Source organism: Hylobates moloch, unplaced genomic scaffold (assembly GCF_009828535.3).
Source record: "Hylobates moloch isolate HMO894 unplaced genomic scaffold, HMol_V3 SCAFFOLD_12, whole genome shotgun sequence".
Taxonomy (NCBI): domain Eukaryota; kingdom Metazoa; phylum Chordata; class Mammalia; order Primates; family Hylobatidae; genus Hylobates; species Hylobates moloch.
Genome location: NW_026652287.1, coordinates 36948351 through 36963557, shown reverse-complemented (window position 1 = coordinate 36963557; position 15207 = coordinate 36948351). Strand labels below are relative to the sequence as shown.

Here is a 15207-nt window from a genome sequence, read left to right as displayed (position 1 = left end):
GTAGGGGGGAGCTTGGGGGTGGGGAGGAATTTGGCACCAGCTGCCCTCAGGCTGCTAGGCTGGGGGAGGCCACTGGGAGTCCAGTGCAACCCAACCCTCCGCCCACTGGGTGCCGCCCCGTTCTGCCTTCTCTAAGTGTCCTTGCATCTGGAACTCACTCTGGCTCAGTGAAAGGGGCCTCATCCCTGCCCCCCACCAGCTGATGAAGGCTTCATCTCAGGGAACTCGGGAGCCCCCATTTCTCCTTCCGTCCATCTCCCGTTTATTTTTTTTTTCTCCCGTTTATTTTTCTTCTCTGTGTCCCCCTCTTTCAGAGTGCCCCCGTCCCCCACTGCCAGTCTCCCTGCCCCCCAGTCACTGTCTCTCTCCTCCGCCGCTGTCTCCTGTCCAGCCTGCCTGGGCTGTGGCCCAGCCGCTCTGCCTGGCCAGCCTCCCTGGCTCCCCCTCTGCGGCTCTGAGCTGGCCCCACCCCCAGCCCCCCTCCATCCAGCCTCTGATCCGTCTGTGGACTCTGAGGTCGGGTGCCTGTCACACGGTCCCTGGGACCAAGGACAGACTACAGCCCCTCGGCACCCACAGAGGCTTCCCCTCAACCCTAGCCGAGGAGCCCCCAGCAGAGGGCATGGGGGTGGGCCGCCCCACCAGGTACGTGCCTCCACGCAAGGCCCTGCTGAACCATCCCCTCCTGCTCTGCTGCATCGCCCCCATCCACCCCTGCCCCAGCATCCCTGTCCTCAGCTCGTCCCCTTCAAGGAGGCCCTGTCTTCCCATCAGCGACAGGCTCAGCGCCAGGAGAATCTACCCCCAGGTTCAGTGCCTCCAACTCTCACCCCATCCCCATTTTATGCATTTTCTCACTGGCTTCCATCCTTTCAAAGAAAGCCTGTCTGTCTGTCTCTGTCTCTGTCTCTCCCCCCATCTCTGTCTCTCCCACATCTCTCTGCCTCTCTCTGTCTTCACAATTTCATCTCCCCATGTTGCCATTTCTTAAAACATTTCTTTTCTTCTTTTTGTTTTCCCAACTGCCCTGTCCGCCTGTCTTCTCTGTCCCCCTCCATCTAGGTCTCTGTCCCCCCCTTTCTCTGGGTTTCTGTCCCCCTCTGTCTCTGAGTCTCTATCTTCTCAAGGTCTCTGTTCCTCTCTCTCTGGGTCTCTGTCCTCTCTCAAGGTCTCTGTCCCTTTCTCTCTGGATCAATGTCCCTTTCCTGCCACCCTCTCTGGGTCTCTGTCCCTTTCTCTCTGGATCAATGTCCCTTTCCTGCCACCCTCTCTGGGACTCTGTCCCTTTCTCTCTGGGTCTCTTTCCCCCTTTCTCTCAGGGTCCCTGTCCTGCTTGGTCCCTGTACTTTTTCTTGGGGCACCCTCTCAACACTCCTCCTCCTGCCTATCTCTGTATCTCCTTGTCTTTCTGCAGTCTCTGCTTTCCAACCTGCTGTCCAGTCCCCACCGGTAGGTGGGGGGTGGCGGGGAACACCCCTGGTTTTGGAAGAGTAAGACAGTGTTGACTTGGGTGGGTGAGGGTGGGGCCTGGGGGCGGGGCTTTCTGGCCTCAGATTAGACAGTGACTTTGACATGAAGTTGAAGCACCTTAAGCCCTGTATCTCCTTTATATGGAAACATTAAGCTGCTCTCGCAGGTCAGGTGGAGGATCCCTTTCCCTCCCGCCCTGCTTTTGCTAGGGGAGGGGAGTGCCCTGAGCCTGAGTTGCAGCCAGCCTGGGAGCTGGGCCATGTTGGCCGCAGACGGCCCCCTGGTGAAGGTCCCCGTCGGCTTTGGGAAGTAGACACGGGGGTCTGCCTCACGGGGCTGAGGTGGGACTGGAGGATTTTGAGGGCAGAGCTCTGGGAAGGAAAGAAAGGCTTAGGACCCAACCAGCATTTCCCCTGCCACTGCGGGGGCCTGGCCAGCTCATGGCGTTCCCTGAGCCTGTTCCCCAACTGTGAAAGGGGGTGGTGATCTTCACCTCCCAGCATCCTGAGCAGTCAAGGTGAGCAGTGGGGTCTGAGAGTCCGGTGGGGGCTGTGGGCATGTCGGGAGCTCATCGTGAGGCCTCGTACGTACCAGGTGTGTTTGAAACCAGAGTGCTCTTGAGAAGACTGTGGTTTGGCACTTAGGCCGTGCCTCCCAGGAGGCCTGGGTGGGAGGCTAGGTTTTGCCACTCCTCTCCCCACTGGCTGAGAGACCTGCGACAAGGGACTAACCTCAGCCCCAGTTGGCTTTTCTGTGAAAAGCCAGGTCCCTTCATCAAAGGGCTTTGGTGAGAGATGGGCAAGTGGGGGTGAGAGGCCCAGGCTGGGGCCTGCGGAGCACAGGTCAGTGTCAGTGCCCACCTACCTCCCCAGCCCATGGGGGTGGTTCCCGGGGGTGGAGTCAGTGTAGAGTGGGGATCCCAGGCTGGGGAGTGCTGCAGGTGTAGATGCTGCATCCTGATGTTGACCTCCGGACTGCCCCCTTGGGCAACAAACCTATTTCCCCTTTTTGGGAGAACAGTCTCTAACATGCAGGGTTGTCAAGGGTGAGACAGAGTCAAGTTTGGGGTACACTGTGGGCACTGGACACAGCCAGGCTGGTTCCCTCTCACCTCAGCCTTGCCTCTGTCAAGTGGGCCTAATGAACCCCCGCGAATGGCCAGACTTCCCCGGGTGGTTGTGGGAAGCAGGTGCAGGGCTTTGGGAGACCCAGTTGGTGCCAAACTTGACATTGTCTCATGGTCTTCTTTCCAAATGGAGTGTGCCAGGCCCTGCCAAGAAGCCCCTGAGGATCCCCAGGTTCCAGCACAAATTAACCCCAGAATGGTTTGTCCTGATCCAGCCAGTTTCTGGGAAGTTCCTCACCACAGGGCCAAGCGTTTGGTAACCTTGCAGCGAATCCTGAAGGCAATGAGGGGTGCGGGTCCATGCCCAGCCCTTTCCTTTCGTCCACCCTGACAGGCTGCTGCGATTCTCTCCGTTTCTTTTCTTCCTTTATTTTTTACTTTTATTATTTATTTTTTAGAGACAGGGTTTTGTTGTCTTCCCCAGGCTGGTTCTCAAACCCCTGGCCTCACGCATTCCTCCTGAGTTGGACTCCCAAAGTGCCAGGATTAGAGGTGTGAGCCACCGCATCTGCCCTCTTTTTTTTTTTTTTTTTGAGATGGAGTCTCGCTCTGTCGCCCAGGCTGGAGTGCAGTGGCGCGATCTCGGCTCACTGTAAGCTCCGCCTCCTGGGTTCACGCCATTCTTCTGCCTCAGCCTCTCCGAGTAGCTGGGACTACAGGCGCCCACCACCACGCCCGGCTAATTTTTTGTATTTTTAGTAGAGACGGCGTTTCACCGTGGTCTTGATCTCCTGACCTCGTGATTCGCCCGCCTCGGCCTCCCAAAGTGCTGGGATTACAAGCGTGAGCCACCGCGCCCGGCCTCTTTTTTTTTTTTTTTAAGAGATGGGGTCTTGCTCTGTTGCTGAGGCTACAGTGCAGTGGTAGCATCATAGCTCACTGCAGCCTTGAACTCTGGGCTCAAGTGATCCCCCACCTCAGTCTCCAGAGTAGCTGCATCACCATGGCTGGATAATTTTTGTTTTTAAGATAGGGTCTCGCCATGTACCCCAAGCTGGTTTCAGACTCCCGGGTTCAAACAATCCTCCCACCTTGGCCTCCCAGAGTGCTAGGATTACAGGTGTGAGCCACCATGCCCAGCCCCCAGGCCTCCTGCCTTTCACAGGTGAGAGAGCTGAGGCTCAGGAAAGGATGTGACCTGTCATCAATCACACATCTAGTAAATGGCTGAGCAAATTGAGTCTCTGGAAAAGGAAGCCAGAGATCCCAGGAGATATGGTGAGTGAGCAACTAAGCCAGGATTAGGCCCTTACCCATATGGTAAGAAGGCCCTTCCTGGTCTTTTAAGAAATCCCAATTTCTCCACCTTACAATGGAGGAAACCGAGACTCAGAAAGAGTTGCCAAAGATCAGAGGGTTGGGCATGAGCCCATCTCATTTATTTTACAATAGCTTCATTGAAATCTAATTCACATATCATATCATACACTCATTACAGGGTACAATTCAATGGCTTTTAGTGTATTCACAATTGTGCAGCCATCACAATTAATTTTTTTTTTTTTAACGGAGTCTTGCTTTGTCGCCCAAGCTGGAGTGCACTAGTGCAATCTCAGCTCACTGCAACCTCCACCTCCTGGGTTCAAGTGATTCTCCCACCTCAGCCTCCCGAGTAGCTGGGATTAAAGGCACGCGCCTGTAATCACCACACCCGGCTAATTTTTGTATTTGTAGTGGAGACGGGGTTTCACCATGTTGGCCAAGCTGGTCTCAAACTCCTGACCTCAAGTGATCTGTCTACTTTGGCCTCCCAAAGTCCTGAGATTACAGGTGTGAGCCACCACGCCCGGCCAGCATAATGTTTTCAAGGTTTATCCATGTTGTTGCATCTATCAATACTTCATTTCTCTTTATTGTCAAATACTATTCATTGGGTGAATAGACCACATTTTATTTATTCATTAGTTGGTTGATATTTGGGTTTCCACCTTTTGGCTATTATGAGTAATGCTGCTGTGAACATTTGTGTACAAGTTTTTGCATCTGTTTTCGTTTCTCTTGGGTATATAAGTAGGAGTGCAATTGCTGGATGATGTGGTAATTCTATGTTTAACCATTTAAGCAACTGCCAGACTGCTTCCTACAGCAGCTGCAATTTTTCATTCCCTGCAGCAGTGTATGAGGATGCCAATTTCTCCACATTCTCACCAACACTTGTTTTTTTTATTATAGCCATTCTAAGTGGGTGCGAAATGCTATTCCTTTGTGGTTTTGATTTGCATTTCTCTGATGGCTAATGATGTTGAGCATCTTTTCATATGTTTATGAGCCATTTGTATACCTTCTCTGGAGAGACGTCTGTACAGATCCTTTGCCCACTTTTTTTGTGCCTCAGCCTCCAGAGTAGCTGGGACTACAGATGTGCACCACCAGGCCCGGCTAATTTTTGGATTTTTAATAGAGACGGGATTTTGCCATGTTGGCCAGGCTGGTCTCAAACTCCGGAGCTCAAGTGATCCAGCTTCCTCGGCCTCCCAAAGTGTTAGGATTACAGGCGTGAGCTGCTGCGCCTGGCCCCCTTTGCCCACTTTTAAATTGGGTTATTTGGCACCAGCCCACATCGTGAAACCCTGTCCCTACTAAAAATACAAAAATTAGCTGGGATGGTGGTGTGAGCCTGTAATTCCAGATACTCAGGAGGCTGAGGCAAGAGAATCTCTTGTACCCGGGAGGTGGAGGTTGCAGTGAGCTGAGATTGCGCCACTGCACTCCAGCCTGGGCGACTGAGACTCCGTCTCAAAAATTAAAAAAAAAAAGGCCAGGCGCGGTGGCTCACGCGTGTAATCCCAGCACTTTGGGAGGCCGAGACAGGCGGATCACGAGGTCAGGAGATCAAGACCATCCTGGCTAACACGGTGAAACCCCGTCTCTACTAAAAATACAAAAAAAATTAGCCAGGCGTGGTGGCGGGCGCCTGTAGTCCCATCTACTCGGGAGGCTGAGGCAGGAGAATGGCGTGAACCCAGGAGGTGGAGCTTGCAGTGAGCCAAGATTGCGCCACTGCACTCCAGCCTGGGCGACTGAGCGAGACTCCACCTCCCAAAAAAAAAAAAAAAAAAAGGCTGGGGGGTGTATGTATCTTTTCATTACTGAGTTGCAAGGACTCTATATAGTCTAGATACAAGTTCCTCATCAGGTATGTGATTTGCAGCTACAGTATCTTCTCCCATTAGTGGGTTGTCTTTTCCCTTTCTTAAAAAACTTTTTTGAGACATGGTCTTGCCGTGTCTGTCGCCCAGGCTAGAGTGCAGTGGTGCAATCATAACTCACTGCAGCCTTAAACCCCTGGGCTTAAGCAATCCTCCCACCTCAGCCTTCCAAGTAACTAGGACTACAGGTTTGCATTACCACATCTGGCTAATTTTTAATTTTTTTGTAGAGCAAGCCCCTTGCTATGTTGTCCAGGCTGGTCATGAACTCCTGGGCTCAAGTGATCCTCCTGCCTCAGCCTCCCAAAGCACTAGGATACAGGTGTGTACCACCTCGCCTGGCCTCTCTTCACTTTCTTGATAGTGTCTTTGGGAGTGCAAAAGTTTTTTAGTTCTGGCCGGGTGCAGTGGCTCACGCCTGTAATACCAGTACTTTAGGAGGCCAAGGCAGGAGGATCACTTGAGGTCAGGAGTTCAAGACCAGCCTGGCCAACATGGTGAAACCCCATCTCTACTAAAAATACAAAAATTAGTCAGGCGTGGTGGCACATGCCTGTAATCCTGGCTGCTCGGGAGGCTGAGGCAGGAGAACCCAGGAGACAGAGATTGCAGTGAGCCAAGATCGCACTACTGCACTCCAGTCTAGGTGACAAAGTGAGAGTCCGTCTCAAAAAAAAAAAAAAGTTATTTAGTTCTGATGCAATTCAATTGATGGATTTTTTTCCGTTTGTTACTTTGTGAGCCTGTTTTTGAACCACAGCTGACCTCAGAGCCCTGAGGCATCTCTCCATGCTGAGAAGCAGTTACACCTTAGGATTATGAGCATGGACTCTGGAGCTGGATGGCTAGCATTCAAATCCCAGTTTACTTAGCTGTGGTCTTGGGGAAGTTACTTAAACTTTCTGTGCTTCAGTTTCCTCATCTAGAAAATGGGGACAATGATGTCCGCCTCATAGGCTTGCTCTGAGGCTCAAATATGTAAACTCATGTAAAGTGCTTATAACAACCTCCAAACTATATAAACATTATAACTGATAGAACACAAATTATGAATTCAGTACATAGATTTAGCACTGTATAAATGCATGCTGTAATTATTGTGGCACTTGCTATAATATCATTATTGTTATAGTATTGTTGCTGTTTATGCTGCATCTTCCAACTTGAAAGCTGAGTATGGGCCAGGTGGGGTGGCTCAGGCCTGTAATCCCAGCACTTTGGGAGGTTGAGGAGGGAAGATCGATTGAGGCCAGGAGTTTGAGACCAGCTTGGGCAACATAGTGAGGCACCTGTCTCTATAAAACAAACATAAAATTAATAAAACATTTTTAAAAAGAAGGTGGCTGGTGGGGCGCGGTGGCTCACGCCTGTAATCCCAGCACTTTGGGAGGCCAAAGCAGGCGGATCATGAAGTCAGGAGATCGAGACCATCTTGGCCAACATGGTGAAACCCCATCTCTACTAAATTATAAAAACTTAGCTGGGCATGGTGGCCCGTGCCTGTAATCCCAGCTACTTGGGAGGCTGAGGCAGGCGAATCACTTGAACCTGGGAGGCAGAGGTTGCAGTGAGCTGAGGTTGCAGTGAGCTGAGATTGTGCCACTGCACTCCAGCCTGGCGACAGAGCCAAGACTCAATCTCAAAAAAAAAAAAAGAAATTAAAAAAAAATTACCCAGGCGTGGTGGTGTGCACCTGTAGTCCCAGCTACTCAGGAGGCTGAGATGGAGAATCGCTTAAACTTGGGACGCGGAGGTTGCAGTGAGCCAGGATCATGCCACTGCACTCCAGCTTGGGCGACAGAGCGAGACTCCGTCTCCAAAAAAAAAAAAAAGTATCGTTCCACCTATTTGACAGATGAGGCCACTAAGTCCCACCAGAGAGCATGCTTGGCCGATGAGCTCACCCATTCCTGGTGCCCCTGACGTTTCTGCCGGTTTCTTGTCCCAGCAGGTTGGGGGCGCCTGCCCCCCACTAGGCCAAGTGGAGGGGGTCCCTCCGTCCAATGGGCCTGGCCAGGGCCCTACGCCGCCTCAGCGGCGCCCTGGATTCGGGAGACAGCCGGGCGGGCGATGAAGAGGAGGCCGGGCCCGGGTCGTGCCGCAACGGGTGGGTGCCGGCACCGGTGCAGTCACCCGTGGGCCGGCGCCGCGGTCGCTTCGTCAAGAAAGACGGGCACTGCAACGTGCGCTTCGTGAATCTGGGTGGCCAGGGCGCGCGCTACCTAAGTGACCTGTTCACCACGTGCGTGGACGTGCGCTGGCGCTGGATGTGCCTGCTCTTCTCCTGCTCCTTCCTCGCCTCCTGGCTGCTCTTCGGCCTGGCCTTCTGGCTCATTGCCTCGCTGCACGGCGACCTGGCCGCCCCGCCACCGCCCGCGCCCTGCTTCTCACACGTGGCCAGCTTCCTGGCCGCCTTCCTCTTCGCACTGGAGACGCAGACGTCCATCGGCTACGGCGTGCGCAGCGTCACCGAGGAGTGCCCGGCCGCTGTGGCCGCCGTGGTGCTGCAGTGCATTGCTGGCTGCGTGCTCGACGCCTTCGTCGTGGGTGCTGTCATGGCCAAGATGGCCAAACCCAAGAAGCGCAACGAGACGCTGGTCTTCAGCGAGAACGCCGTCGTGGCGCTGCGCGACCACCGCCTCTGCCTCATGTGGCGCGTCGGCAACCTGCGCCGCAGCCACCTGGTCGAGGCCCACGTGCGTGCCCAGCTGCTGCAGGTGCGCGCGGGAGGAGAGGCGGGGACTTCCGTGAGCCCTGGGGGATTGTGGGAGATGTAGGCCCAAGGGCGAGGGACGTGCCGTCCTGGAGGGGGCGTGGACTACAACTCCCAGCAGCCTCTCGGGCCTGTGGCCTGCGAATAGGTCACTGGGCAGCTGGGGATGTAAACCCAACAGAGAGGTATGTGACCAGCTTTTCCTGGAGGCCTGGATTTGGGGCATACAGAGCTTCCTGTGGCTTGAGGATGGGCCGCCTGTGGGTAGACCCGAAAGGGCCACGCCTGGCCTGTCAAACCTCTGGGCCGTAATTCCCAGAAGCCCCTGGGTCAAGAGACCTGTCCAAAGATGGGGTGGCCTCAGATGCAGCTTTGCGAGGGGGTGGTGGAGGGCCTGCGTGACCGTTCTATTACTCGGGTTTACAATTCCCACTGGACACTGTGGCACAGTCAGAGGCCTGTGACTTGAGGCCCCTGGGAGAAGCAGGCCCTGGAATAGGTGCAGCTCATCGCTGTGGAGCACAGTTCTCCAGGCCTCTAGGTGTGGGGTCCTGCAGCATCTGTGGTAGAATTTATTCCCCGCCTGAGTGGCCCATTGTGTCCCACCAGCCTCCAAACCTCTGAGAGCAGGGTGGAGGTGGCAACGAAACGAAACTGCACCTCCCATTGGCCCCTGGGGTAGTGGCTCCCTCCCGTGCCCTGAGGAAGGGGCCTTAGCGTTCCTAGAATTGTGGTGAAATTGCTCAAACATCTCCGTTCCCAAGAAACTCTGGGCCAGCAGCTGCCGTTGCCCAAGTAAAGTGACTTTAGAACTCTGGGCTGAGGCTGGACTTGGAGAGGATTGGGGTTGGTGGGAGCTGCAACTCCCAGCCGCCTCTGGGGTTCCTCTACTTGGGGCTCCCAGAGACAGTTACAAGAGGAGGATAAGTGCCCACCTCCCACTTCAATCTCCTGCCTGAAGCTTTGAGATACCAGGATTCGTGAATAGGAGGGACACTGGCTCTTGCAGAAGTCTGTGGGGCAGTGACTTGGCCTGGGAGGTGGCTATGGAACCAGTGGGTAGGCGGGAGTGAAAGGCCCACACCCCCACAAAGCATGCTCACACACAGAATGACATGGAAGGGCTTGCAGTTGCCCTGGAAGCTGGGATAGCTCAGGGGAGAGCCCAGGGATAAGCCTGAGGCAGTGGTGGGTGTAGAATGTTGGACCTAGGTTGTCCTAACTCCCCCTTCTTGTCATCTATCTTTCTCTGGCCACATACTAAAAGCCATTTTTCTCTCCCGCTCTTTCTCCAATTCTTTGTTGGATGTCATCCTTATTTTCTGTTGTCGCTTTGATTTCATCTCTGTCTTGCTGATTTCTGTGTCTCTATGCCAATATCACTCTGTCCCTCTCTCCTTCTCTTCCCCCACCATGCCCCTCTTCCCGTTTTCTACCCCCAAACCCTGAGTCTCTTTCCTCTCTATCTCTGGGTCTCTGTCCCGTGTCCCATGCTTTCTCTGGACATCCATCCTCCCCTCCTGGGTCTCTGGCTCCCTCACTGGGTTTCTGTGCCCTCCCCTGCATCTCTGACTTCCTCTCTCTCTGGGTTGCCGGCCCCATCTCTTGATCTGCGTTCTCACCCTTTCCTTCACTCCTGTGGTCTTTGCCTTCTTCTTTCTCTGCATCTCTTCCTCTCTCTCACTCCGTCTCTGCCCGTCTCTGTGCTCCCTGCTCTCTGTCTTTGGCTCCTCGCCTCCTGCTGCAGCCCCGTGTGACCCCAGAGGGTGAGTACATCCCGCTGGACCACCAGGATGTGGATGTGGGCTTTGATGGAGGCACCGATCGTATCTTCCTCGTGTCCCCCATCACCATCGTCCATGAGATCGACTCTGCCAGTCCTCTGTATGAGCTAGGACGTGCCGAGCTGGCCAGGGCTGACTTCGAGCTGGTGGTCATTCTCGAGGGGATGGTTGAGGCCACAGCCATGACCACACAGTGTCGCTCATCCTACCTTCCTGGTGAACTGCTCTGGGGCCATCGTTTTGAGCCAGTTCTCTTCCAGCGTGGCTCCCAGTATGAGGTCGACTATCGCCACTTCCATCGCACTTACGAGGTCCCAGGGACACCGGTCTGCAGTGCTAAGGAGCTGGATGAACGGGCAGAGCAGGCTTCCCACAGCCTCAAGTCTAGTTTCCCCGGCTCTCTGACTGCATTTTGTTATGAGAATGAACTTGCTCTGAGCTGCTGCCAGGAGGAAGATGAGGACGATGAGGACGAGGAAGAGAATAGGGTGGAAACAGAAGATGGGGCTGTTAGCCCCCGAGTTCTCACACCAACCCTGGCGCTGACCCTGCCTCCATGATGCAAGCTGATGTCCCCTTCCCCATGTATGCCCCCTTCCCTGAGGTAGCAAGATGGAGAGATCGGGCTCTCTCCTGGGATGGGGGCAGGTGTTCCCGAATACCGACAGGCCTGCTGGGTAAATGACTAGGTGGTAAGGTTCTGCCATGCCTGGTGACCCGCCATGGACATACTGGACCTTAATTCCTCTGCTTCTGTGCTCCCTCCTGAGACCCCTTTATGAGCCTGATTCCTGAGTCTCACCAGAATTCTGGATCACCCAAGAGGAAAAGACTGGTGGTTCTAGATTCCTTTATATGGGGAGACTTGGATTGTTGACCAGGGTGAGAAACCAATGGTACAGACTGCCTCTGGGGAAGCAAGTTGGCAGTTCTTGAACAGCATCAGATATCAAGAGTTTGTAGGTCTGGATTCACCTAAGATTCAAGGGAGTGTTGCTTCTCAACTCAGCCAACTGAGTAGCAAAGCATTTGTTCTAGACCACCTAAGGAGGGAAGGTTATGGAATGCCCCAAGTATTCAAGATCATCTTGATTGACCAAAGACAAAAAAAAAAAAAAAAAAAAAAAGACCTGTGGTTCCATAAAGCTCATTAGTTGAGATTCTGTGAGTCTAGGTTGACCACAGAGGCAAGCACTGGTGATTCTAGGACAGGTTTTACCTGGAGAGTTGAACTACTCCAGAAACTAAAGAGTAATGTTTCTAGAATGCACAAAACATTGTTAGTCTGTGGGTTTAGAAAGACTGAAGTGACAGATTAAGAGTTCTTGATATTAGATAACTCCAACTTCTGGCTGTAGAGCACCCAGCCAGGAGAATAAGCAACGCTTTGAAAGGATCCACGGGGTGGATTGTTGTTTTTTTTTTTAAGTGCCATTCTAGAATGTCCAAAGGGAATCAGGATTCTGTGGCTATAGACTGATCACAGAGTCAAGGAAGCAGTGGCAATTCTAGATATCTGAGATTTTGCTGGTTCCAGTTTGCCCAATGGAGTTGAGAATCTCAATGATTCTAGATGACTTCTTGTGGTTCTGTAATGCCAAAAGGAATGAAGGCTCCAGGGATACAGAGTTGTCCATTACCAAAGCCTGGAAGTTCTCATCACCTCCAGGTGGACTGCTTGGCAGTGCTAGGAGGTGGACTCAGGACTTGAGAAGCAACATTTCTGGGCTGACCTAGAAGGTGAAGGTGAAAGTGAGACCCTGTAGGGCACAGGGCTAATTCGTGGACAAAGGAAGGGGGAGGCCCAGGGCTGGTGAGTCTAGAATGCTCTGGAACCCTACACCTAGTGATGTGTGTCTATTTCTTTTTTTTTTTTTTTTTTTTGAGACCGAGTCTCAGTCTGCCGCCCAGGCTGGAGTGCAGTGGCGTGATCTCAGCCCACTGCAACCTCCGCCTCCCGGCTTCAAGTGTTTCTCCTGCCTCAGCCTCCCAAGTTGCTGGGATTACAGGCATGAACCACTATGCCCGGCTAATTTTTGTATTTTTAGTAGAGACAGGGTTTTGCCATGTTGGCCAGGTTGGTCTTGAACTCCCGACCTCAGATGAGCCACCTGCCTCGGTCTCCCAAAGTGCTGGGATTACAGGCGTGAGCCACCATGCCCAGCCGTGTGTCTGTTTCTTAAAGATATTATATATATGTATATTATATATGTAATATAAATACAGATATCTATCTCTTTTTTCCCCTGGTCCCTACAACAGGCTTAGAGATGGAGTGCTAGCTAATTGGAATGAGGTCTTTTTCAAGGACCCCAGAAGCTTTGCTCTAAATCCCAATGCTGCCCCAACTTACTGTGTCACTTTGGATTCCTCTTCATGTCAGTTTCCCCATCTGTAAAAATGGGACATTGGAACTTGAAGTTCTTCAGGGGCCTTTCCAGCAGGATGAGTCCTCACTACACCGAGGGTGGGATGGGCATTCGAGTCCTGGGGATTTCCCTCCTCTCCCCAGTGCTGGATCATACGGCCTTCCAGGAGAGGCTGGGATGTAAGATACTCTTGGAGGCTGGCTCTGAACTCGGGTGTCTGAATCACAGGGCAAGGGTAGGCGTGGGCTGTGGCTAACAGCCAGAGTCACTTCCCTGGCCCAGCTTGGGGACCTGGGGAGGAGGAGGTAGCTCTGGACACCAGGGTTCTTCCCATTGTGGGAAAATGAGTGTTTTAGGGGGAGATCTGTCCCCCAGATTAAAGAACTGGGAGCCCTAGCGGGTGTGTCTGCGAATGTGCCTCTCGAGCATGGGTCGTCCGACCTGGCCCCCTGCCCATGCTACCATCTACCTAAGTGCCCCGCAGGCTGGGAGCCAACTGCAGAGGGAGCCAGTGACAGTGAGGAGGACGTGTTCCCACCCTGTGTTCTGGACCGAGGGCAGCCACTGTCATTGCCATTCAGCCTTCACAAGTACTGCATCAACCCAAATGCCCCCTCCAGCTTCTCCATCTCCCTTTATCCCTCAGAATCCCCATGTAATAACCGGATGGGATTAATTAGCTGGCTGCTCTCTCAGCTCAGGGTGTCTGGGGTAGGTAGGGACAGGGGCAATGGAAACGCAGGGTTGGGGAAGGATGTTAAGTTGGAAGTGAAGGGGCAGGGAAGGGGTTTTATTTGGAAGGAGAGTGGGAGCAGGGCAGCCCAGCCTGGGTTTCCACTGGGGAGGGCAGGGCCTCGGCCACTCATAAAGGTCAGTGAGGGGATTAGGAGCCTCCATGTCTAATCCGACAGCTTAACTAGGTCCTGGCCCTGAATCCGTCCCCACCTGCCCAGCCCAGGGACGGCAAATGAGGACGAGGCCCAGACACCACTTCAGCCCCCTTTACGGCTTCCCTCTTTACAGGGGTGCCTGGGTTCCCTATTCCAGCCAGCCCCTTGACCCCATTCCCTTACAAATAATGGGACATAAAGGCTGGGGAAGAGGAAGGGGCCTCAGAGGAGGGAGGAGTTTAAGAAGGGCAAGGGTGGCCAGGCACGGTGGCTCATGCCTATAATCCTAGCACTGAGGTCAGGAGTTTGAGACCAGCCTGGCCAACATGGCAAAACCCTGTCTCTACTAAAAATACAAAAATTAGCCGGGCATGGTGGTGGGCGCCTATAATCCCAGCCACTTGGGTGGCTGAGGCAGGAGAATCGCTTGAACCTTGTGGGTGGAGGTTGCAGTGAGCTGAGATCACGCCAGTACACTCCAGGCTGGGCAAAAGAACAAAACTCTGTCTCAAAAACAAAACAAAAAAAAAGGCAAGAGTATGAGAGGACAAGGGGGACCGTGACGTGAGGGAAGCCAGAGAGGAAGAAGAGGCCTCTGAGATGGCAGAAGGAATCAGAGAGGTGGGAGGATGCTGAGGAAAGGGGAGTTGTCTTAGCGGGAGGATGCCCGGGGAAGGAGGAGTCTTAGGAGAATGCTAAGCTAAGGGGAGGAGTTTGGAGAGGGAGGAGTCTGAGCGGCAGAAGGTGCCAGGAAGGCCGAGCCTGTGCTTTCACTAAATTTCACCTTCCCCTGTTCCATTCCCCATGACCGATACCAAATAGCATAGCATTTAGAAAAAAGTAAATCTTGTCCAGGCGCGGTGGCTCACGCCTGTAATCCCAGCACTTTGGGAGGCCAAGGTGGGCGGATCATGAGGTCAGGAGTTTGAGACCCCCAACATGGTGAAACCCCGTCTCTATTAAAAACACAAAAAATAGCCGGGCACGCACCATCATGGTGCAAGCCTGTAATCCCAGCTACTCGGGAGGCTGGGGCAGGAGAATTGCTTGAACCCTGGAGGTGGAGGTTGCAGTGAACCGAGATCGCGCAACTGCACTCCAGCTTGGGCGACAGAGCAAGACTTTGTATCAAAAAAAAACAAAAAACAAAAAACGAAGAAGTCTTTTGTTTCACCACTCCACGACTCCGAAAAGGTTGAGGGGGATGGGGAGGGCATAGACGGTGGTAAGGAAGGAGTTCGGAGGTAAGAAGGGGCTGAGAGGAAGAGAAATATGCGGAGAAGAAATGCAAAAGGAGGCCAAAAGCTGCTCCCGGTTGCATGGCAACCTTTGCGGTCAGAAGCCAGCATGGCCTGCTAGGAGGTGTGGCTTACGGAAACAAGCCAGTTCTAGCCCCGCCTCCTAGCAACAAGACTAAAAAAAAAAGTACCGCCCCCTAGCAACGTGCCATCGGAGGCGGGGCTCGGTTTACCTAGACTCCCGGTGTCCACGGCCTTTGAGCAGGCGCAGAGATGGCTGTATCGCGTAGCTCCGCCTCCGCGTAACACTTTTCCGGGGCTTCTCATTGGAGAGCAAGCCTGTCAAGTGCTTTCTGTTGTTTCGGAGGCGGGGCCTGCTGCCCTGCCTGCACTCCGATTGGCCCCGCGGGCCGTCTACCTCCGGCCAGACATACCTACAAGAGCTTTTTGTACGACTGTTGGCGCTGG

General features: G+C 53.5%; 1 protein-coding gene and 1 long non-coding RNA gene across 3 annotated transcripts; one reads left to right on the top strand and one right to left on the bottom strand.

The window, feature by feature from the left end:
- Positions 1-41: 41 nt before the first annotated feature.
- KCNJ14 (potassium inwardly rectifying channel subfamily J member 14) lies at positions 42-12022 on the top strand. 2 transcript variants are annotated; one of them, XM_032169279.2, is made up of 3 exons: positions 42-645; positions 7694-8462; positions 10206-12022. In XM_032169279.2, exons 2-3 carry the CDS (start codon positions 7749-7751, stop codon positions 10800-10802), a joined length of 1311 nt encoding a protein of 436 aa, XP_032025170.1. In that variant the 5' UTR covers positions 42-645; positions 7694-7748; the 3' UTR covers positions 10803-12022. The 2 variants fall into 2 exon arrangements, with proteins under 2 accessions (XP_032025170.1, XP_032025171.1); XM_032169280.2 differs by having other exon boundaries at positions 7697-8462; positions 10206-10907.
- Positions 12023-12102: 80 nt separating this feature from the next.
- LOC131380765 (uncharacterized) lies at positions 12103-15103 on the bottom strand. The gene is made up of 2 exons (XR_009208942.1): positions 14973-15103; positions 12103-12828 (listed from the first exon to the last, which is right to left on the bottom strand). It is a non-coding gene; the product is annotated as an uncharacterized LOC131380765 (long non-coding RNA).
- Positions 15104-15207: the final 104 nt, after the last annotated feature.

Bases quoted from the DNA above. Each gene is read 5' to 3' on its own strand.
- KCNJ14 (XM_032169279.2), top strand. From the start codon at position 7,749: ATGGGCCTGGCCAGGGCCCTACGCCGCCTCAGCGGCGCCCTGGATTCG. The intron at 8,463-10,205 runs GTGCGCGCGGGA...CTCCTGCTGCAG, and splicing joins TGCGTGCCCAGCTGCTGCAG to CCCCGTGTGACCCCAGAGGG.